The sequence below is a fragment of the Pelodiscus sinensis genome, chromosome 6, assembly GCF_049634645.1.
Source record: "Pelodiscus sinensis isolate JC-2024 chromosome 6, ASM4963464v1, whole genome shotgun sequence".
NCBI lineage: Eukaryota > Metazoa > Chordata > Testudines > Trionychidae > Pelodiscus > Pelodiscus sinensis.
This window is the reverse complement of record NC_134716.1, coordinates 93,327,929-93,352,790: the sequence shown is the minus strand read 5'-3', so window position 1 is coordinate 93,352,790 and position 24,862 is coordinate 93,327,929. Positions and strand designations below refer to the sequence as shown.

Here is a 24,862-nt window from a genome sequence, read left to right as displayed (position 1 = left end):
GGCTGGACATATTTTACCTTCTTCCAAGGCTGAGGAGCCTGACACATACACAGAGCACCTTTTGGATTTCACCTGGTGTCTGTGCAGCTGCTTTGCCATGCCTGAAAGGCACTGCTGGGGCTGCCAACTCTCCAGGATTATCTTGCAATCTCTAGGAATTAAAGACTAATCTTAATTAAAGAGGTCTTGAGATGAATCCTCTAGGAATACATCCAACCTAAATTAGCAAGTCAAGGCACTGCTGGGGAGACTATGAGGGGCTGTGACCATCATGCAGCTCACATCCCAAACCAAGAAGAAGCATGGAGACTTGAAAATAAACACACTTTAACTGTCCAAAAAACAGCTAAGTATAACAAATCTAAGGAAGAGGAGAGGAACAAAACAAACCACCACCTGACAGCTGTCACAGAAGGAGAAGATCCATCAGCAAGCAGAAGAAGGGGTATGGCTTGCAAAGGCAGTGCTACACCTTTAAACTTCCTCTAGAAATGGTAGGCAGGGGAGGAATAGCCAATATGTATCAGAATTGTGATCAATGGTGGGCTGCTGAAAATATTACAAAAACCTGAAATTACTTACAATATATCAAGTACATACATAGGTAATTTTAGCTTTGTGCTGGTGGTCTTAATCTCATTAAGCAGATTTATAAACTCAGTGGTTGTTAAATGTCACACGTGTTTTTGATGATGATTGCAAACTTTAAAGACCAATAAGTAAGGGAAGCAATTTATATTCCTTTGAAAGGTACTGTTGCTTAGGTTTTCATTTTGGAAGCTAAAGTTAAAGAGAAACACAAAGCTACTGAGAAACTCAAACTACTTCTTGTCACAGTGTAGTTAGAAAACAAAAACAAAGACTTTTTTTAAAAAAAACCTCACTCCACAAATATACAGTACTAACTATAAATCACAAGAACAAACAACATGATGAAACTGGACCTCATTTCATAAACAGATCCTGTAAAGATAGAGGCCTGAATTCACTTTACAATAATGAAATTATTTAAAACAAATATTTTCAGGCTCTTTTAATAGGCTTCAATGATTCATTAAAAATCTGTAGATATATCAAAAGTTTCATGGGAATTTGGCTAGTAAATATAAATACATGCCCCACCTCTTGTTATCTCAAATTCTTGAGTAAACTCGCTTAGAATTTTCCTGATATTTCCAGATCAACAGTAACTGATGTGAAGAACTATTACACTTTATGTCACTGTTTGCTTAATACTCTGCAACTGCTTTGATTTTTAATTTTGTTACTATATTTCAGAAGGACCTTAAGTTATGTAAATTTGTAATTTCCATAATAAATTTTACCTAAGACTAAGAAGAAAGTCAAAAGTCAAACAGCCAAACAACATAAAAACAGGAAAAACTTTAAATACAGGAGAAGCAGGAAGTCTACCAGAGAACTGGTAGAATCCATTAGGCTACTCTGCACTAGAAGATAAGTATACTGCATCAATCTTCACCGCAAAGGTCAAATGGGAAATATTTTCCTCATATTTAATTTTTTCTCCTTTGCTGCACAAAAATTAACATGCATAAAATATTATATACCTTTTCAGTATCTTCATCAGGAATTGGCTCCCGTAGAGCTGGAACCCATGCAAGGATATTGCAATCTTTGCTACCACTGTATAGTTCCTGTGAGAAAGAAAGCAAAAATAAATACTGACCAAGAAATGCTTATGAGAAATAGTAAATTTAAGTGACACTTAATGTTTAGTAATAAAGAACCATATTCTTACATTCCAATCTGTAAAGTAATCTAGAATACTGCAGATTTCAGAACATACAAGACAATAGGACACAATTACTGTTAATTTCTTTAGGATGAATTTACCAAAATAGATTTGCTACCATTTAAATTTACTTCATTGTTACATTTAACTCGTTTTTTATCTCCTTTCTGCCAATTGTATTCCAAGTTTCTTCAGAGCAGAATTTCTTACTTTGACACAATCAATTAATAATTTAGGCCTTGTCTACATGGAGGATTTAAACCAAATTAAGTCAAGTTAATTCTGTTACAAATGCTTGTATATGCCTGATACAATCCATTGTAATATACTAACTGCATTTACAACGAACTCTGGAGTCCTTAAAAGTAGGGATGCAAACGAGTAGTTGATTAGTTGACTATTCGATAAGCCTAGCCTTATCCAGTAGTTGAATCAACTACTGACATTTCCCCCACCCTCACTGCCTCTATATCAGAAGCAGTAAGGCCGGGCCGGGCAGGGGGGTGGAGGGGGGAGGAGGAGGGGCAGGGGAAGGGAAGAGCAGGAGCTGGTACTTAAAAGCTGGTTCCCCCCAGCACCGTCTCCACAGTGTGGCTTGCCCCCACATGCTGCTGCCTCTATCAGAGGCAGCAGTGTGGGGGAGCGGAGCAGGAGAGGCTGCTCCAGCAGCAGCCCCTCTCCGTGGGGGGTCCAAGAGGGGAATCGGGACCCCCCCCAGACAGAAGCTGCTGTGGGGAAACAGCCCATGTCCTTGGCCAGTCTGCATGTCCGGCTCTTACATTTACACTGCAGAGCTGCAGCGGAGATAGCTCCTTCTGAGCACCTCCCTTATTGACTAATAATGTAGTTGATACAAATTGTATTGACTACACGATTACCCAATTACCCACCTCTTAATAGCCTTACTTCAAAGAGAACTAACTTAGTCGTGAACTGAGTTAGTACACTGTACTGGTCATGTGCATGCAATGCTGCTGAAAACAAAGCCAGATTAACTCTTCTGAAGGGCCATGGCAATTAGTTTTTGAGGGCCCCACTAGCCTCCAGGGTGGGACCAGGGTTCAGAGTGCAGGAGGTGGGCTATGGGTTGAGGCATAGGACTGGCTGCAGGAGAGGGTGTGGGCTCCAACTGAGGATGTAGGCGCATGGGTAGAATTGGGGATGAGACATTTTGGGTCCAGGAGGGGGCTCCAGACAGCAGCCAAAAGGTTTAGAGTGCAGAGGGAAGAGTCTGGGGTGGGTGTATTGGATATGTGCGGGAGTTAGGGTGCAGGAGGAGGCTCAGGGATGGGACAGGGGATTAGAGCTTGGGGCACTTACCTGGGGCAACTCCCCTTTAATGGTGCAAACCCTGGGGAGTGGAGGGGGTTTATCTGCAGGCATGCTATCTGCAGCTTCCATTGGCCATGATTCCTGGACAATGGGTGCTGCGGGGGGCAGGGCCTGCAAGCGAGATAAGTGCACAGATGGACGTGCAAGATCCAGCCTGGCAGGGAGAGGGAAGGAGAACAGTAGCCTGTAGAGCCACGTTTCTGCCTCCCTCTGGCCAGGCAGGGCTAGAACACAGGGGCTTTATTGGCTACAGCTCAGGGCCTCAGACTAAAGGGGCCTTGCAAAAGGATCTGCACTTTTGGTGGCCCAGACATCTTTTTGTGCCCCTGCAACCTTTCCAGGCTACAGCCTCTTTCTCAATCCAGCCCTGGCAGTCCTCCAACAGCTATCCCACTCTGCTTTCCCAGAAACCATTACTGACCTGTCTAACCGTGCACCCTCACTAGCTCTTGTGCCCAATTGGCTAGATGTTTCCTGCCCCATTTAAAAGCTGATACAGGGTCAGATTTTTCCCATTTTCTCCTAGATCAGCAGGGCCAACACCCTTGCTGGCCCCCTGGGCAAGGCAGGGGGCCATGCCCAACACCCCAAGAAGGGACAGAGCCTTGAGTAGAAGCTTGGGCTAGATAGCCCTCATCGTTTTGTGGAGCTCACCACGCCTGCCCCAGGCAGCCTTCAGAAGCGTATTGCATGGTGCTCTGGCATCAATATAAAGGGCCTGGAAACTCCTGGCACTTTTTTAGTGTTGAGTCCCAGGAAAATTATCCTCTTTGCTTCCACTTCCTTTCAGCAGGCCTGTCCTGGATTCTAATACTGTCTATCAGAATTGCTGGAAGCCCTACAGCTGCCTGGAGCCATACTAAGACCTTAGAGTCTTTGAGTGGAGCATCCATGTGGCAAGCTTTTGTGGCCAGGCACTGCAATAAAGATCTTTTTTTCTTTTGTGGACAGTGCTAAACAGATATCTGTGAAGGTCATGACTAAGATGCTGATTAGTGCCAGACAATGAGAAATAGCTCAGGAAATGCTATATTAAAACAAGAGATGACAGCAAAAATCCAGCAGGGGACATAGTGTTGTTTTTGAAGAGTTGGGAAGAATTTTGCATAATTACAACTAGTTATGTTAATTATGTCAGTGCATAAAGACCACACAAGAATGGGGCTCTATTGTCCTAGACTGTATAAAGCAGCAGACAGTTCCTGCCCCGAAGAATTTACATACTAATGCCCCTTCAATTTTATTGCCAGATTGCTGTTCATATGGCTGCATAGGATGATGTTTATATATGGTGCCGTCTTCAAAACAATTACTGGATTGCTAATTATTTTGTAAATAATGTTTCATAAATCACATTTAAGACAAGAAATGCTGCAGGTTTAAACAGCTAAAGTGAAATGTGCTATGTACAAATTTTTATATATAAGTCAATATAAAGTCTGCTTAAAGAAGTATTGGCTTTTACACTTAGTTAGGGAGCTGCTATGACACCTTTAAAATAAGACTCTTTAAACTAACAAGTTAATTTATTGGTTCCTAAAATGGATCATCACTGTTCCTTGTTTCTAAAACAGGTTGAATTAATTAAAACTGATATTCATCCTATGGTCCCAATCCTGCAAACACTCATGCACATGAATAACTTCTCAATGTGGTTTATCCAACTGGCCTGAATGGGACTATTCATATAAACAAAGTTGCATGCTTAGTGTTTGTAAGATCCTCTGGATGTACCTGCTAAGCATGTTTTTCTTTTTCTTTTCGAATGATTAATAGTTATATGCAGGGCTCGACAAATACGCTTATCTACTCACCTATGGTGAGTAGATTTCAGCCCGTCGCCCTGTTCACCGGCGGTCCACGTATGCACAGTGCAGGTCTTGCACATGTGCGGTGCGGGGCTGGCGAGTGGCTTTCACCACGATCGTCGAGCCCTGGTTATATGCTATGATGAACAGATACCAATATGGAATCTTTTAATCTTGCCCAACTCTGTATTATTTAAGTGTTTTCCAAATTTTTAAGAAGGAAACCGCAGTTTAAATCAGTCCTTATATATTCAAAGTAAGGATGTTAAGAAGTGGGTAACTGGCTAATCAGTCGATGCAATTTGTATTGACTACATGATTAGTCGATAAAGGGAGACACTTTGTCCTGGCTTGTGCCGGGTCCAGAAGCTACCCCCACTGAGGCTCTGCAGTTTAAATGTAGCAGGAGCTGGGCATGCAGGTGAGAGCCAGGACTGGGACCACTGTGGTTATTACATTTAAACTACAGAGCTGCAGTGGGAGTAGGTCCCAGACCCAGCACAAGCCTCCTCTGCTCCCCTCCCCATGCACTGCGGAAACAGTGACGGGAGGAACTTGCTTTTAAGCTGATTCCCCCAGCACTGGCTCCTGCTTACCCGCTTGCTTACTCTGATACAGAGGCAGTGGAGGGGAGGGGTAAAGCAAGTAATCAACTTGGCTAGATGCTTACATCCCTGATTCAAAGATTACAAATTGGGTTCTACCATATTCATGTACATGAAAAACACATCACAGACCACAATACCTGGTTTTTTGCATGCTTTTACCCTGTTCTACACTGATTTCACAGGGAAGACAGCATTTCTCAAATTGGGGGTGTTGACCAAAAATGGAGTTGCGGGGGGGGGGGCGGGAGAGTGTGTCACAAGGTTATTGTAAGGTAGTAGTGATATTGCCACATTTTCTTTTGCGCTGCTTTCAGAGGTGGGTGGTCAAGGAGCAGAGTCAGGTGGCTGGAGAGTGGCAGATGACTAAGTGCCCAGCTCTGAAGGCAGCACCCCACCAGCAAAAGTGTAGACGTAAGAATGACAAAACCATACTATGTCATCCTTACTACTGTGCTGCTGCTGGTGGCAGTTCTGCCTCAAGAGCTGGGTTCCCAACCGCCAGTCACCATTCTCCAGCTGCCCACCTCTGGAGGCATCAGAGCACAGAAATAAAGACAGCAGTACTGTAAGCCCCCCCCAACCCACAATAACCTTTTAACACCATTCCCAACTTCTTTTTGGGTTAGGACCTTTACAATTGCACCATGATATTTTAGATTTAAATAGCTGAAATTAAGAAATTTACGATTTTAAAATCCTATGACCACAAAATTGATCAAAATGGTCAAGTCTGGTAGAATCTTAATTATAAACAATGCTAACTCACTAGGATTTGGTTGGCCTTGCACACAGCCATGGATATTCTGCATATTTTGTTTTCACAGATTATATACTTAATACAAATTTGGAAATAAGTCTCTTCAGTCTCTAGCAAATTGCAGATCATGAATGAGATTTTAAAGAAAAATCTTTCCTTTGAGTAGTGCAGTGGAGATATTTACTGTGAGCATTACAACTATTTTGTCTTATTTTCCTGTGGAAACTTTGTATGATTTTCAGTTAGCCTAGAGCAGGGATTCCCAAACTTTTTGACATGGGGACCAGTAAATCCATTCACGAGCTTTTGGAGGACCGGTAACATATATTTGCATATTCATTATGCAAATGATGAATATTTAAATAAGTTGTTTCTGGTCCTCCCAAAGCCCCCGGTGCCAGCTTTAGCAAAGGTTTTGATACGGTCACCCACAATATTCTTGCCAGCAAGTTAAGGGAATATGGATTGGATAAATGCACTGTAAGATGGACAGAAAGCTGGCTAGAGCAGGGTTTACCAAACTTTTTACTTTAGTTGGAACCCGTTTTTTTTTCAGTACTGTTTTTTGCAGCCCAAAAATATAAACACATATTTAAAAAAGAATGAAAAATCAATACATTTTTACTGTTTCACCCGGCTGCATCCTCTACCCAGCCTGGGCCATGGCTTGGGGGACCCGGCGCTGCACAGGCACTCGGGGAGGCGGGAGCTGGAGCAGACTGGGGGTAGGGTATCTGGCTAGGAGGAAGGGTGCAAGGAGGGGTAGGGTTGCCAGGTGTACAGTTTTGTACCAGACTGTCCGGTATTTGAGGTTTCAGTCCAGGAAACAAATTGAGAATAAACTGGACATATAAAATATCTGGTATTTTCTCATTAGGTAAGTTTTATTATTATTAGATGTATCAGTTTGTAGATGTGAACTGCCTGGCTGGCAGATGTGCTTAGGCTGCGTGAGTGTGTCTACCACCCAGACAGTTCGCAACTACTCCAGGAGGCATGTGGGGAGAGGGGAGGGAAATATGGAATCCCTGGGGCCAGACTCACTTGTGCTTCACCGGGAATGTGCACTTCCTCCCAGTCAGTCCTGCCCCGCTCCCCTCCCGGCCATCTAAGATCAAGTGTGTCCCACATTTTTTTTGAACTCACCTGGTAACCCTAGCTACGCCTCTGCTGGGAGCCCAGAACATCCAGCTGCAGACTCTTCCCAGCCTGGGCAAGGGCTTGGGGGACCCAGTGCCACATGGGCACTCCGGGAGCCCGGAATACCCCGGCAACCACGCTGAGGCCCGTTTTTTTTTCCCCCCACGGCCCAGTACCGGGCCGCAGCCCATAGTTTGGGGAACGCTGGCCTAGAGCTTGTGCTAAATACAATTATATTAACATAAACTTATTGGAGCGTCTGAGTCAACTAAGAGCAGAACAATAGGTAGAATGCAAAGCATCATGCAAATTGGCAGCACAAAGGATAGGGTAATTATGGGAATTCCTAACACAGAGTGTACATACATCTTATCTAATTTATAATTATTTTAATTTTTCTGTATATTTATTGACTTGCCACAACAAAAAAGCAAGGTCTCAGGAAGAAAGCAGCTACATTTTCCAATGACGTTGCAATTCTTGACATCATAGTGACTATTAATTATATTTAAGACCATGATTTTTGCACAGATATTTTTTATTAAAAGTTATGGACAAGACACAGGCAATTAACAAGAAATCACAGATTTGTAGAAGCCAAAGCCCAAGCCCCTCTGCCCAGAGCTGAAGTGCAAGCCCTGCTGACCTTACTCAGGGCTAAATTATTGGTATTTTCAAGAAGTTATAGCAGTTTCATAAAATTCTAGACTTATTTATTCTGTGTCGTAGGTGTGCATGGTGCTTTACAAACAAGACACTATTCCCACTCCTGACTGAGTCAGGAATTCAAGTCATGTTTATTATCTGAGCACCAGCCACCAAAGGCAAAACACTAAATTCCCTGCAATGGATTTCACGACCAGCCTTCCCTTTGCAGAACTTCCGAAATCATCTAAACCCCTCAGTTATAATAATGGTCCAAATCCTGCAGTCCTTAATACTTCATCAAGCTAACATCTCATAGATGTCAATGGAATATCTGCTTAAGGAGAATCTGAGCCAATAATAACAATGTATTTTTTAAAATTTTTACTCCCAGTACTTCAGATTGATATATAAATACTAATTAAGCAGCACACTACCCTTTGTAGGTAGGTACATATACTAACTAAAAAGATACTGTAAGCAATATCCAGGTAATTGTTTTAGATCAGATCTCTTTATGATGGATGAAGAATAATAAATAACTGGACAGCAAACTGGCAGTTGACTAGGGTCCAGTGATCATGACATTCATGGGCAAAAAGAGGGCACGTTCTAAGCAGTAGGATATATAGTCTGAAGTTCCACAATTAAATTAATTTTACTGGTTAAAGCCCATCCTGGTTAAGAGAGGAAGTCAAGGTAGCAATTAAAATAATATATACATAAACATATTGGTAAAGGGGAAATAATCAGCAAGCAATATAAAATTATACTACTGATCAGGGAAGCTAAAGGCCTCACAAAAAACTTCATACCTAGCAGGTCTGAGGATATCAAAAGGGTATTTATGTTAAGTGTGCTAAGGTACCTATGACACCTGAAAGAGTTTCTGGATGAAATCCCTGGCCTGGTCATTTTCAATACAGCCTAGAATATTGGATAAAATCCAGAAAACTGGAAGAGTGCTTAAGTCATGCCAATATTCAAGGAGGCCAAGAATGGGAGGTTATATTCTGGAAAGCAGTTACTCTGAAAAGAAACGAGTCCTGTAGTACACCTTAGGGTATGTCTACACTTGCCCCTTAGTTTGAACTAGGGAGGCAAATGAAGCATACCAAAGTTGCAAATCAAGTGAGGGATTTAAATATCCCACGCTTGATTAGCATATTCGCAGCCGGTCGCCATTTTAAAATGCCGGTCGCCCGATTTAATTTGCCGTGTGTAGACGCGGTAGTCTGATTTAAAACTCTTCCCTCGAATTAACTGTTACTCCTCTTGCAATCGGACTGCCGCGTCTACATGCGGCAAGCACGGGATGATTTGCGAGTTCGGTATGCTTCATTTGCCTCCCTAGCTCAAACTAGGGGGCAAGTGTAGACATACCCCAAGAGACTAAAAAAATATATACATATATATAAAATGATACATGAAACATAGCATGAGCTTTTGTGGACTCATTTTTGTTATTTAAGGATCATACCAGACCAACAATTGAACATGAGCTTCCTGTGTGATGCTGTGGCAGAGGGCTAATGTGATCCTAGTTTATATAAAGTAAAGTAGGGAGGTAGTTTTACGAGACGATAGCCTTTACATATACCCAGCATACTGGACTCAATATAGGAGCATCTGGATGAATTTTATGGTCTATGTTATATATATCAGATTAGATAATCTATGAGTTCATTATTCTATTAATTTAAATACCTCACTTACCTGAAAATTGGGCTGAAATACACAGCAGTCAACAGTACTATAATGTCCCCTAAGCATAGTTATCAGTTCTCCTGAGTGAATTGTATAAACAGCAATGGTGCTACCATATGGTACAAATGCAAATTCTGGATCACAGCCAATAGAGATCGTGAATTTGAGACCTTTTCTGCTTTCATTACAAACTTTTCCGTAGTTCACCTGTAGGATGCAAGATCAGCTATTATTATATTAAACTAGTTCTCGAAGTTTAAATTAAGACAAATTTTAAAAAATAATGGTTAGAATCTCAAGAATACTGCTATTTTGGAATTTAACACAACTGTGAGCTTCCTAAATGCATACAGCTTATTTTTGGGTTCCAAGGTTAGTGAAAATAGCATAATGAATAAGATAAATAGTACTGAGTAAAAGATAAGGGACAATGAGCTCCCTGTGGATAGAGGCTGCTCTGTGGGAAGCCAGAGCTCAGGTTCCCGATGAACAGGGGCTGCTGACAGACATCCACGCTCCTGCTTCTAATACAGCTTCCACCTGCTGCTCTGCGCTGCTACCTCTGTATCAAAGGTAGCAGCACTGCGTGGCAGGTGGCTCCCCTGTGTGCTCTTCATTTAAAACTCAGACCAGCGGGCTAGGACTGAGCTAGCCTGCAAATCCCAGTTTTAAATGCAGAGCATGCAGGGGTGAGAGGGTGGGAGGTTGTTGCGGTTAACTGGGACAATTAACTACTAAACAGTCACTTATAGGTTAAATGGTTATCCGGCTGGCTGCTAACCCCCCATATTTAGTATGTGCATGGAAGCAGCCAATCAGAGCCCAGAAGGTTTAGAGTAAAAGGAGTTGCAGAACCTTTGCAGGTATTCCTCTGTAGCCACTGGAGTTAGTCTGGCTGCATTTGCTTAACGTCCTGAGACAGGACTTGAGAACTTAAATCTTAAAGCAGGGGTCCCCAAATGGGGAAACAAAGAATCCCGAGTAGTTACGTTAGTTCAAACCAAGGGGTTTGGTTCGAACCAACGTGTCCTGGCGCGCACTTTCACTTTCGGAACAGCCGTTGAGAGGAGTTACGTGCCGGCAAGATCATGCTAATGAAGCGCGGGATATTTAAATCACCGCTTCATTAGCAATTTCGGTCGTCTACATTTGCATCCCTAGTTCGAACTAGGGAGCAAGTGTAGACGTACCCTTTCAGAGTGAACCTTGGATAGGAAAGTAAGGGTCTGCCTGTCTTAACCCAAGAAGTTGGTCTGGTCAGGGCCTAGACTATTTCGTTTACTTTGTAGAATGTAAGGCTCAGGTGGGCTATCCTGAGTTGAATAATAATTTGACTGATGTAGAACTAGGCAAGCACATTTTATGAGATACTCCATGGTACAGACAAGCCACTTGTCCAGGATATTTCTGGCTATTCAAGAGAGACAAAGACTACCTCCTGCTGCTAAAGGGAAGGTTTTTCTTAAGTGTCATAGGTGTAACTTTTTCTAAATGAGTTTGAGAGACAAGAGATTAATTCAGTTTCTGTACTTATTTACTCTATGCTGTGGACACTCACCCAGAGAAAAGTAGATTAACAACCAATTTATTTCACACAAGCTGCCAACAGTCAATGGGTGCTAATGCTTTTGGTTACTGCCAGGCTCATCTGGATTTGAGCTACTGTCATGAATGGTTTTAGAGTCTAATTTTCAATCCTAGATTTTGCAACAGTGTCCAGCATGAGATTTATTTTCAAAGCTAAATTGAATCACAATTGGACCACTGGTCTATTACTTTATCAAAGACAACCAGGAAATGCAATTGAAGGTCCTTTAAAAGCCTTACCAGTGTGTTTTCTCCACTGGAACTATTCCAGAGTCTCATCCGGTTATCCGTACCAATAGTCAGAAGATGAAGCCCATCACTTGTAAAGCATAAGCCATTAACTCGTCCATTATGAGCAGTGTTTGCTGTCAGAAAAATGAGAGAAAGAGTGAAAGTGTGTGGTGGGGGGGGGGGGAGAAATCTTTGAATTTTGATACCAAGTGATAAAGTTCCTTATATATTAGGTTCTATATGGCAAATGTATTATATACATTAGAACTCATTTCATTAAAAAAAATGTAAATATGCATAAGTTTCAATGCCTTTTCTACTTTCTACATATATCAAGATGCTCAGATGACACTGTTCTGTTTTTGATGTTACTGTAATGTGCTAACAACTTCCAAAAAGGATCCAATCCTGAACCCCTTTCTTTGGCAAAACATCAACTGATTTTAATAGTTGTTTTGGATGCAGAGAGAATGCAGAATCTGACACTATTTTAACGGCTTACAAGTGTTTCTGAATCCAGCTTTTACTCCATCTATACCAAAAATATATTCCTCTTTTACAGCATAAAATATAAGCCTTTTGTGAACATGATGTAAAAGCCTATTTGTCATTTGTCCAATGATCTTTTCCGTAGTGCTCCACCACAAAGATTGTTCACATCTATTTTTCCGTACATATGTAAAGAATTCTTTGGCACACCCTTAGGTTTCCTCCCTAGTTCGTAATTTGGAGTTTCCATTTTACTTTGCTAAAACTACTTTATCTGCTCTGTAATTTTTTAAAATGAAATTAATGAGCTGTCTATTTTATCTGTTATTTCAAATTTTTCTCTCCCATTGTTCACAATCCTTCCTCGGTTTCTATTTTAAAAATACCACAAAACTAACAATTCTCATTAAACTATATACAAATCAAATCTGTCCTTCTAGAGAGAAAAAAATAATCAAGTGGAGAGCACAGGAATTAACTGGATGTTTAAATTTCTAAACATACAACAGTCATCCAAGAGAACAGATTTTTCTCTCGTCTTTGGCATTTCTAAAGGACCTCTCGGAGTTGTCTATATTTGTACTCTTATTAATTCATTTTAAGACAACATAAACAGACAAAAGTTCACTTGATGGCACCCAAACGGGATAAGCCACACTAAAAATAAATCCTAGCTCTCCCAGTATGTGGTCATTTCAATAACTTCTTGAGTGCTAATGACATCTTTAATTCTTAAAATCAAACTTTAATATTCCATATATGCAGCAGAGGTCATGACACAGTACAAAGTTAAACCACAGCCTACAAAACAAACTCAATGTTGTTTTATGTATAAATCCACCATCAGTATTTTCCTGAATAAAACTCTGAACCTACATACTTAATTTTAAACACTGTAAAGCAGTCTAATTTATGGGGCTCATAGTGCTTAAATTTAGGCACAAGTTAATCTTTTCAGGATTATGGATAACAGAGAAATCTTTAATCTAAAAAGACTAAAGCATAAGATGCAGTAGCTGGAATTTGAAACTAGACAAACTGGAAATATACACACACTGTTTAACAATAAGAGTAGTTAATCACTAGAGCAACTTATCAAAGGGATCTTATCAAACCCTTTTGAAAATTTCACCTTTCCATTGACTTCAAACAGAGCAAACATTTCACCCTATATGTCCTTCAAAAAGATATGCTTTAGTTCAGCCATAAATTACTGGAGTTACCAGATGACTTTCTATGGCCTGTGTTACGTAAAAGATCAGTCATTTCTTGTACTAAAAACTGTGATGGTATGAAATTAAAGAATGTTTCAAGGTAAAGGTGTAGCATAAGGATGTTAAATTTAGATTAATCAACTAATCAAATAGTTGATGTACTTTGCATTGACTATTCAGTTAGTTGCTAAGCTGCTGGCTCTTGCTACATTTCAAAGGCGGAAGTGTACCAGGGATCATGGGGCCAGTGGGGAACTCAAGCAGTCCCCCACTGACCCCATGCTCCATGCTTTTGAAAAAATGGTCCCATGCACTCTGCTTTTGAAATGTACAACAGCCCCCTGCTTGAGTTCTGCACTCACCCCAGGCTCCCGCGACACTTCTGCTTTTGAAATGTAGCAAGAGCTCCCCCCAGCACCAGCTCCTGCTCCCCCCCCCCCCCCCCCGGCTGCCTCTCTCTGATAGAGGAAGCAAGGTGGGGGAGAAAGCAACTGGTAGAGTTACTAGTTGACTATCTGATAAGTGTATGCGTACAAGTAAGTTGACTAACCGCTTATATCACTAGTGCAGCATATCATCACTATCATAATTTCCCTTATGAATACAGGTTGAACCTCCGAAATCTGGGACCCTCTGGTCCAATGGACCATGGATGTTGCTGAATCAGAGAGCCCCAGCACCTGGGAGTGTGAACCAGCTGGGAGCCCCATCCCTGTGGAGCTTCAACCAGCGAGATCGGTGAGCTCCATCCCCAGGGAGCTCCATTTGGGTGGGACAGCAGAGGGACCAGCAAGCCCCATCCCTGGGGAGCCCTGGCTGGGTGGGGCAGTAGGAAAACAGGGCAGCTGGCAAGCCCCATCCCTGGGGATTCTCGGATGGGCGGGGGAAAAGCCGTGCCATAGCATCTGAAGAGCAGCATCTCTGGGGAGCCCCAGAGGACTGGAGCCTAAGGCTAAGTCCTGCAGCCTGGAGCCCAGTAGCAATGGGGCCGGAGCGGAGCCAGCTGCAAGGAGGGGGAGAGTCCTGGGAGGCCGGTGGCAGGAGACCTCCCCTGATGTGGCAAATTCCCTCATTCGGGGCAGGAAAGGTCCCAAGGGTGCCGGACAAGGGAGGTCCAACCTGTATATTCTTTATTACCTGCTTCAGAAGATGCTTTTGATTTCTCCCCATTGTGCTGATCAAGAGTAATCAGACATCCGGACGCTCTCCTCACATCCCACAGTTTTACTCTACTGTCAGCACTAAGAAAAATAAATGGTATAAATGTATCGATTAGAGAAATTGCCTCCACCCATCGATATCTCTTGCTGTTAAGGATCCAATAAGTGTTCTCATTGATTTAAATGGGCTTAAATTAAAGCAAGGGAGGTTTAGGCTAGACATTAAGAAAAACTTCCTGTCAGGGTGTTTAAACACTGAAATAAATTGACTAGGGAGGCTGTGAAATCTCCATCACTGAAAATATTTAAGAGTAGGTTGGACAGACATCAGGGATGATCTAGATCAGTGTTTCTGAAACTTTTTAAGACCGAGGAACCAACGATAACAAACAATAACCACCAAACTGATCTAGTCGGTGGCTGATCCTGCTGTGAGGTCAGAATTCTACACTGGATTTTGCTCTGGCCTACACTTTGGTCCCAGCACAATCAAGATACTGAGAGGTGCCTAGCTGAAGGCAGACTTTGAAATTCTTGCTCATCTATACAATACAATGTGTGAATAACAAGTAGAATATTATTGTATTGGTTATTAACAATACTGCACAAATACAATAATAAACAGAATGTGGGTTGCAAAAATGCTAAGGAACAAAATACAAGTCTGTCTAGTGGACGGAGAAACAATATGCCCATGTCATTAAAAGTAACAAGTGTAATAACAGGGTCAGAAGAGAAGGCTATAAAGAAGTAGGAGAGAGGAGATATATAAGACTGAGGAGATCCCTGCTCCTAGAATAACAGGGAGGGTCTGATTTAGAACCAGCAGTGACAAGGACGGGCTAATTCACCAGGATTGTAGACTCAGGCCACCACAGGCCAATTAGGACACTTGGAGGTAATTAAGAAAACCAGTTCAGACTGCCTATAAAAGAAGCTTGCCTGCAGTTGTAGGGGCCATGAAGATGGGAGGAAGAAGGAAAGCACTACTGGGAGTAGGAAGAAAGGACTTCACAACTAGGAGGATGAACCGGAGAGAAGGAATGTGCTGGGGGAGTAGCTCAGGGGTCTTGGAGCAGTATTACAGCAGGTGTTGGGGATTCACATGAGCAGTTATCACAGGCCTGTGGGCTGGAAGCTGGTGTAGAAGGTAGGCCCAGGTTCCCTCTAACACCCACCTCCCCATTTCCACTTGGTGAAAAGGGCTGTGGAGTTTATTCTCCATTTTACCATATGCTAGCCAATGATGAAAAGAGCTCAACACACAACAAATTAAAGCCCTGGGCATGGTGCCTAAAATTGTGGGCTGCTGTGAACCTCTGAGGCAAGCAAATCTGCAAAGATGTGCAGGACTCACCAAGTTTTTGTAGGAGCTTTGTCATACAAGCTAAAAGGGAAAGATTGTGTCCCTAGTCAGTAAACCAGAAAATAGCTTATTTGCTTTGCTGTTTTTCCCCTTATAGCTAATGTTGTACACAATGTATGTTGAGAAGGAGGCATGCCAACTGAAAATAGAAGCTTTTCGTTTTGCTTATGCATCAGTGGTACCAAGTATTTAACAAGTAATAAAGAAGGCAGCATATTTTGCCTTCAATGAAGAATATTAAAAAGGATGCTTGTTCTAAGGAGAAACCCCAAATTGTATCCACTGCATATAATGCATATTCATGTTGACACACAGTCTACTTGATTTGAGAGAGAGACACCCACAGCAAGAAAAAAAAAAGGCTAACACCAAATTTTAACAGTAAAAAAATGGTCTGCATTCTTGAGTGAAAAAGATACAAACTGTTGGGGCACCAATTTTCTCTGCAGACCTTACAGATAGAATCTAGATGAATGAAATAAACTACCTTCCTTATTCTTGAAGACAGGTTAAAAATTTACCAGAATCTGACTCTGTCCAGATTTCTATAGTTTTTAAAGAGTATCCAGTCACAAAAAGTGAATAAATGGACAGTTGAGAGTTTCTTGTCCATCACATCAATGTAGTCAGTAAGGAAAACATGTTTTTTTAAAATGAAAAATATATGAAAAATGAAGCAAAGGACCTCTTAGGTAGTGGTTATTTTCCTTAGCTTCACAACCTGACAACGCACAGCTGTACTATAACAGTATGTTTTCAACTTAGCCAATTCTTGTTTTTTTCCAATGTTTTTTATTTCAGTTAACATTATCCAGCTAAAAGTGTAGTCCACCTGAAGCATTGTAGTGTCCAGGTATACTGAATTATAGTGAAGATACCAGGAGCTGCAGATCACCAGCAACACACAATTCTCTTTCCAGCAGAGGTCTCAGAGAACCTGGTTAAATGTGTTAATTACCAGGTTGAAGGTTAGTAAATTTGAATAAGTGGACTAGATGCCACTAGAAGAGGACAGAGCCCCACACCCAGCAAGTATGGGTTATGTATGCATGGATGGACATTCTACTACAAGCATCTGTCAGACTTCCAGATCACTTGTAAAAAGACTTCAATTCTTTGCCAAAGTTCACAAAACTAATCTATATTTATCAGTTGCTCTTTGTACCTCTACATTGCCATGAATATAAAAAGAATAAAATAAAATAAAATAAAAAACACTTCTAAATTAGTATCTGTCCCTGCAAGTGTATTTTTATCTTATTTGTGACTTCCTCTTCAATGGCAAGCTCACTGGCTCAGGTGTCACAGTTCATGGGAATTGCACCTGTTTTTCTAGTTCAGGATTCTATTGCCGATGTACAGAAGCTATAGACAAGAGTGCTGGGCCTGGCTTCTAATCATTTGTACAGATGGTACAGGACAGATTGATGCAGAGATATCACTTAGAGAAAACAACCCTCCAAGGGCACCCACTCAAGCTTCCAGCTCCCAACCCACTGCCTTTCTTGGGTGAAGACCTGCATCTCTCTCCCTTCTGACAGAATATTTCCTGGTTAAACAACTGTTCTCTGCCATTATTGTGTTATTCTCAGCATAAGACTCTGCCTAAGAAGGACTGATTACTTTTTCCATCAGAGATGAACAACAGAGCAAGTGCCAACAATTAACTTACTGCACAGCACTTTCTATGAAAGCCTATTTTATTCTTAAGGTAACATGACTACAGAGAAAACCTATTGCGTAACAAAAAACAAAAACAAAAAAAAATCCTCTGCTACTATATTTATTCTATCACTTCAACAAGGATTTTTGTTGGTGATTAGTCTTTCAAATCCCACATAGGTGTTGTCTGCCATCATAAGTTAATCACAACCTCAGTTCAGAACATACACTCGGACTTCTGGGGTCAAAATCCTTCTTACCATTAACTAAGGATTGTGGGCCACTTTAGTCCAGAAGTCCTGCTGATTTCCTGGAGGTCCCTGAACCTGTTTAATGTAAGGATATGAGAAGATTATTCACCTTCTGAAGAAGCTGAAGTTCTTTGAGAGGACTGTCCCTGTGAGTGCTCCACTTGAGGTGTCTTAATGCCCCGCTCTTCTAATTAGTGATCTGTAGCAGCAGTGGCCCGAATGGCCATGCATGGCAGCTGGCTTACATCTCTATCAGCAGTTACCTTGTGCAGCAAACTATCCCCAACTTCCTTTTCTATTCCAGAGGATTGATGAGAAACTCCAAAGTTGGGGAGGAAAAGTAGCACCTCCAGCAACAACCATCTCAAAGAACTTCTGTTACTACACAAGATGAGTAACCGTCTCCTCTTCTTCTTTGAGGAGTGTCCCTATGGGTGCTCCACTTTATGTTGCTATAGAAGAGTGTCCCTCAGTAGAAAGGGGGAGGGCTTTGACATTGATTTATGTATGGGGGAGAGCACAGAGTCCAAATTGAGTAGCTACAGCTGATTATTGTTGTTATGCATAGTATTTGGTAAAAATATGGGCCGATGCCCAGATAGCTGCTTTACAAATGTCCGTAATGAGTATATTATTGATAGAGGCAACCAATGTGGACAGTGCTCCAGTGGAGTGGGCAAAGTCCAGAAGGAGCTTGCAGATTATAGAAAGATTATACATTATTTAGAAAGTCTCTGGAGATGGTTTGACCCTGGGAACATTCTGTTGTGGATATGAACATCTTGGAAGGTTTTCAAAATGTTTTTGTTTTTTCTATATAGAATGGTAATACTCTGCAGACATCCAGTATGTAAAGGAGGCCTCCTTATCATCAGCATGCTGTTAAGGGAAAAACACAGGTAAGTAAATGGGCTGGTTGAGATGGAAGGGGGGAGGCAAAGCTGGGCATAAATTTAGGATCAATAATTACTTAGTTTTTGAGGAATGTGGTATAAGGTTACTGTGCCATTAGAGCAGCCAGCTCTCCCACCCTCCTTACTGACGTGATAGCTACTAGGAGGGAGACCTTCATGGATAGGTACAATAACAAGCAGGTTGCTAGTAGTTCAAAGGGTTTGCCCATGAAAGCACTGAGAAGACTGAGACCACACATGGGAGTCTGGTCCTGTAGTGTGGGATAAGTGTTCTCTATGCCCTTGAGGAAGTGCTTAGTGGGGAGTTAAGAGGGTGACTCTGTTTACTTAGTGTGGAAGAAAGTGATGGCTGCTAGATGCACTCTTCAGTAGATAGGCCCAATTTTTTGAATGTTAATACATAATCAAAGACTAAGGGTAGCAGGGGCTGATTGTGTAATAATTTGCTAGTCCTGGCACCAGGTATAGAATCGTTTCCACTTGTGTGTGTGTCTTCTGTGTTGTCAGTTACCAGCTGTTCAGAAAGTATGCCTTGTACTATCTTGTAACAATCTTGTTTCAAATCCTGTCATCCATGGGTTAGCCAGGTCTTCAGAGGGAGTACTGAAATCTTGTAGTCACTGGAGGTGTCCTTTGTCCACAGATGAGGGACAAAGAAATGGTCTGTGGTGGCCTCAAAGCCATCTGTTTCAGATATGGAGACCACATGTGTTTCGGCCACATTCATGCAATGAGACTGAGTCTGGATTTGTCTGTCTTGATTGTATGTAGGATGTATGCCTGACTGATGACAAAGGACATGGCTCAACAGAGGGGCTGGTGAGAAGGCATGTATCCGTGGGGCTTCCCATTTTACAAGAAAGGCATCGCCCGGAGTGTCATATCCCAGTTCAGCCTGGGAGCAGTACTACAAGTACTTGGCATTGTGGGCCATCGCAAAGAGCTCTACTGAAGGGAATCCCCATTGTCAGAATATTGTTTTTAGTATTCTGGGCTTCATCTCCCATTCATGCATTTATGAAAAGTTCCTCCTTATTTGGTCTGCTTTGGCATTCTGTCATACGGACAGGTAGGGTGCTATGATGTCTATATTTTTGGAAATGCACCATTGCCAGAGGTGGACTGCTCCTGTACAGAACAGATAAGATCAAGTCCCTTATGGTGATTTATATACAACATAGTCCCCAAGTTGTTCATAAGAATCTGGACAGTCTGTTGTGGATTAGGAGAAAGTGATGACAGGCATTTCAGACTGCCTGTGCTCCAGTGTATGTATGTGGAGACTGGATTCCATTAAGCACCAGCAACTCTGGATGGTATAGTCACACAAATGTGCCCCACCCCACCCGAGAAGCATTTGTGATGATCATTACAGTTGCAGATTCCCTTTGGAAGGGGACACCTGAACAAATGTTCATATGTTTTGCCACCATTTGAGTGAGTCTTTCACCATGCTGGGCATTGTAAGACATCTATTGATCAAGTGCCTTTGAGAAATATAGACTGTGTAGCCTGCCGTATCTGTGTGCTGGTAAATGGTAACAAAGTAAATATCCTGTAGCTCAAGGGCTGAGATTCCATCTCCTTTCTCCAATGCCAGAATTATGGTTGCTAGAGTCACCTTCTTAAAATGCTGTGTTCTCGCGAACTTGTTTAGTTTTTGCAAGTCGAGAATGAGTCTCCATTCACCTGTTTTCTTCTGAGTTAGAAAGTAATGTGAATAAAATCCTCTGCCTGTTGAGGTGAAATGGGTTCCATGGCATCTAACTGTAGGAGATAGTATATTTCCTGCTGTAGCAGGTGCACATCAAGAGGTCCCTGAAGAGGGAAGAGGAAGGGGGCTGCAGGTGGAATAGAGTCAAAGGGGATGAACTATTCCTTGTGGATAATTTCCAAGAACATATTTGTCTGAGCTGATGGTTTTCCAGACTGGAAAGAATGGTGATAGCCAAATGGGCTGGATATTAGATGCAACTCTGGGATTGGAGAATGTCAGGTTCTTGTGCCCTTGACTGATACTTCAAAATGTTTGCCTCAAAGTGGATGGTTGACATGTAAGATGACTGATCTACTGTTTGTCAGTGTCATTTTTGTGTTAGCAGCACTGGTCATAGTATCTTCAAAGCTGGGTATATGGGACAGTCTGGAATGGCCGATCATAGACTCTGCCCTGTTTCTTTTTGCTTGAAGGGACAGATTCCAATTGTATGTAATGTGGCCTAGGAGTCCTTTGATCTGTATAAAGACATGTCTGTACTCTCAGCAAACAATTTTTGGCCTACTGTTGATTGAACTTCGCTAAGAAACCTGGCAAGATGGAGACAATAAGTCCTGCATATGACTATGGATGTAGTGATGGATTGTGTTGCTGTGTCAGCAGAATTAAGTGATGCCTGAAGGGCCATTCTGGCAATGGGGAACCCTCTGCAACATATGTTGGCCTTATATTGCTCTTCTTTCTTTGCTGGAAGATGTTCAATAAAGACTTACATTTGAGAAAACATGTTGTGCACACAGAAGACCCTCACGACTAGCAGAATCGCCATTTGTGGTTTCATGTATTTGTGAGGTGTCTTTCATCCTGGCCTGGAGGGGGTGGTGAATTCATCACAGCTCCTGGTCCCTGTAGTGAGTTCCCCATGGCTGTTAGGAGCCATGGGGACCTCACCAGGGGTGGGGGGGAGCAGGGAGCCATAGCTCCTAGTATTTGTGAATTTTGTTATTTGCAGTGGTGTCTAGAACACATCCAACACAAATAGTGAAGGTATCCTGTACATGTGGCTAATAAGGCCAAGTAGTTGGCTATGCAGAATTGGAGGGTAGCTAATCCTTTCCACTCTTGATTGTAAGAAATAGTTCCCCCTTGATCATCCACTTCTACCACCAATGAGTTTGGGACAGAGTGGATAAACAAAATTTTAGCCCCCTTAGCTGATATATAGTAATTCTTGTTGAAACTCTTACAAGAAGGCGGAGCTGTGGCTGGTATCTGTCAGGCACTTTTTGCAGGGTACATAATGACTGCATTAAACACTGCACTATATGTTAGTTGATGGAGAAGCCCAGAGTATATCTGTTGGTTTATGCTGCATCTCTGGCAGCTCTGCCTGTGAAACATCAAGGGATTCAGCTACTCATTTAACAGATCCTAAAAGGATCTGAAGTTATCTTCAGATGTTGAGAGTGGCAGCATTACTGATTTATCAGGAGACAAAGAGGGGGTAGGAGGGAATTGCTTTCAGGTTCTTCTACTTCTTTCTCCTGTATTTCTGGAGAATCTGAGGCAGGTGGCAAAGGTGATCACATTTTGCTGGGTGGGTTGGGAGGTCTAGTGTTTGGGCCTTGTATGATACCCAGGAGTCCCAGTATACCCTGTTTGGTGGGAGGGCAATAGGAGATGGAACCATTGTGAAACCTCCTAGCCAGTTCCATGCAGAAATGTTTGGTGCTACGATGGTCCAGGTTTCAATGAGGAATGACACAGGGCATACATCCCTGATCTTCTTCCTGGACAAGGGAGGGCTCAGCCAACAGGGGCAATGGCAAGGCATGGTTTTGGTCTGGCTCAGGTGCTTTCAATGCCAAAAAGCAGAGTCCCCTGAATTGAAGTAGTCAGGAGGTCTGCCTGCCTGATAAATTGCTGCATCACCAGGAGGCTTGATACAGAGGACAGAAGCAAGCTCTGCAATCAGAGGAAAGGCTGCAGGTGCTGCAGACTTGCTGCATTGGTCTGCTGAGCAGCTGGTGCCATTGTGCTGCTTACTGCTTGTTTTTTCCAGGCTCTACTGGTGCTTGAGTTAGGAGACTTGACTTCAGTATGAGCACATCCACGAGAGCTAGACCACACCGGGTCTTTAGCTCCTCATGATGTCTCGGTATCGAACATTCCCAGTTCCTTGCAGTTTGGCACTCTTGGTGCCATGGCAGACTTTGCAATGGGGATAGTTGGGGTTATTTTTAGGTGAATCTTGCTGCTATGAAGAGTGAGACTGCTTTTTTTGTTGCTTTTAAAGGAACAGAGTCCTTAGTAGCAGTTTTTGAGGAGGATTCCATGTCTGAGGCAGGTATAGGTGACCCATGGCCAGGAAATATTCTAAACTCTGGGTCAGAGACTAGTCCGAGATATTTCACCATCATCAGGAATTTCAACTGGAGATCTCTAACTTTCCTTTTCCTAGCTGTCAGTTTTTTGCAGTGAGGATGCTTTTGAATTATCTGTATCACGCCCAGGTAATGGATGCAGTGTGTGTGACTGCCATCCAAATTTATACCATGTGTCTTTTAAAAGGGTAATAGCTCTTCCAACATGCTATTAGCGCATCAGCAGTATGAATCATTACCTAGCAGAGGAACTTGCGATAACATTTTATAATACAACTCATGTAAATTCAGCATATATTCTCTTCCTCTCGTAAATTTGTTGGTATATTTCAAATACTACTTCTGAGTGAAACTTTTACCACATTTTATACATTTACAAGGCTCCTCTCTTGCAAGGGTTTGCTGATACAAGACAGACAGTTCAGGATGGGGAAGGTTACTCACCTGGTGCAGTAACTGGAGTTGTCCCCACATCATCTCAAAGAACACTTGTTATTGCCCGAGGGGGGAAACTGGCGGTGGGGGCACGATTGTATCATCCAGAGATCATGAATAAATACACGTAAGTGGGGGATGAGTCGGGTGTCTGGTCATCGCCTGTTATATCCACGTCCTCTGTCACCACATGAACTGGAATAGACAGGAGACTGGGCTGTAGCGATGGCTGTTGTGGCTGCTGTGTTTTGTAGGCTGCCCATGGGTCCCAGTATGGCCAGCTTGGTGGGATGTGTGGTGGGAGCCACTGTGGTGGTTGCCACTGCTGTATCTGCTGCGTGGACTTAGGCAAGGAGTGTCTAGGCACGTGTGCCTGAATAGGCTCATCATCGTCATCATCACTAGATAATGATGGGGCTGAGGCTGGGGTGGATGAGAGACTGAACCTTGATGTGTACGGGATACAAGGGTGTTCCCAGCACCAAAGAAACGGAGGGCTCTGTGGTTACCTGCGGTACTGGTGGAGGGGGAAACGGAATGGATACCAGTGAGACTTGTATCACTGGCAGGCTGGGCTGAGACGATGCCAGCTGTTTTGTGTGCACCACTGGAGTGTTTTGTGGAGTGTTTATTCGGTGCCGACATTCCTGCAGGAGTCTGCGTCGTGGTGCTTGGTGCTGCAGATGAGCGTGGTCTGGTCAGTGCCGTTGCCAAAGGTGTTTTGACCTTTTTGCTTGGTCTCCATCAGTGCCTTGGAGGAGGAGGAATGGACCATCTTCTTGGGGTCTTGGTTCTTGTTGGTGCTGGCTCTATTAGCTGCCTGTTTTTCTGGCGCTTTAGGTGCTGTAAGTGCTGAGGCAGATTTTTTATGGAGAAAGCACTTCCTTGAGGGGGACTCAGTTCCTAAGGAAGAATGCGATCTCTTTTTGGGCGCTTGAGCCCTTTCATGATCTTTTGGGCTCAACCAGGTGGGAGCCACTCTCTCTAATGTCTCTCTGGGGGATGGCTGCCTGGGCAGTGCGTTATGCTCAGGATGAGAGACAGGACAAGAGATCTTCTTCAGCTGAATAGTTTTTAGCTGGAGTTATCTAGACTCTCTCGTTCACAAAGTGATTTTTTTTTTGCAGTGGGAGCTCTGATCTGTCGAGTGCTCCTCACCCAAGCAGCAGACATCATGTGAGTGTCCTTCTGATATGGCAATGGAGAGTCTGCAGTTCACATACCTCTTAAAATCAGGTGAGCCAGGCATGTCCCAATGAAAGAAAGTTTAAAGTGGTTGCTGCCAGATGGCCCCGCAAAAGTACACTACCTACCTAACTACACTATAACAATGAGGGAAAGATTATTTTTAAAACTATTACTATAGAACAACTAATAATGAAAATGAATGCTTAAGTCTTAACTATTAACAGTATCTCTTTTCAAATGAATAATAAGGGCGACTGCTAAACTGTGACTGAAGCTAGCGATGGTAAAGAAGGAACTGAACAAACAGTTGTGGCTGCACATTCGGAACAGCCATTTCAAATGTCACACGCTGGTGTCACGCATGCACAGCCAACCGTGGGCACTGCTACCTAAGTCTCTGATTAGAGGTGCAGCGGCGCTCAAACACAGAAGGTAGAGCACCTGGGGAGAGAAAGGGCTCACTCCTCGAAGAATCCTGGTTTCCCTTTTTCTTTTTATGCTGACTCCAAACTGA

General features: G+C 42.6%; 1 protein-coding gene and 1 long non-coding RNA gene across 9 annotated transcripts in view; one reads left to right on the top strand and one right to left on the bottom strand.

Annotated features, from left to right (window-relative positions):
* ERCC8 (ERCC excision repair 8, CSA ubiquitin ligase complex subunit) overlaps nt 1-24,862 on the bottom strand; it is a 60,338-nt gene that overhangs the window by 6,460 nt on the left and 29,016 nt on the right. For 4 of the 8 annotated variants that reach the window (XR_012905020.1, XR_012905024.1, XR_012905021.1 and 1 more), the window contains 5 exons: nt 14,409-14,512; nt 11,578-11,702; nt 9,760-9,957; nt 1,569-1,655; nt 397-549 (listed from right to left, as the gene is read on the bottom strand). Coding sequence is in view for 2 of the 8 variants with exons in the window: in XM_075932876.1 (XP_075788991.1) it covers nt 1,569-1,655; nt 9,760-9,957; nt 11,578-11,702; nt 14,409-14,512 (514 nt within the window). In the remaining 6 variants the exon portion in view is untranslated. Of the gene's footprint in view, nt 1-396; nt 550-1,568; nt 1,656-4,899; nt 5,031-9,759; nt 9,958-11,577; nt 11,703-14,408; nt 14,513-24,862 lie in introns of all 8 variants that reach the window. The other 4 variants (XR_012905022.1, XM_075932876.1, XM_014579202.3 and 1 more) reach the window with 2 other exon arrangements.
* LOC142830024 (uncharacterized) lies at nt 357-16,722 on the top strand. The gene is made up of 3 exons (XR_012905033.1): nt 357-494; nt 13,879-14,009; nt 16,599-16,722. It is a non-coding gene; the product is annotated as an uncharacterized LOC142830024 (long non-coding RNA).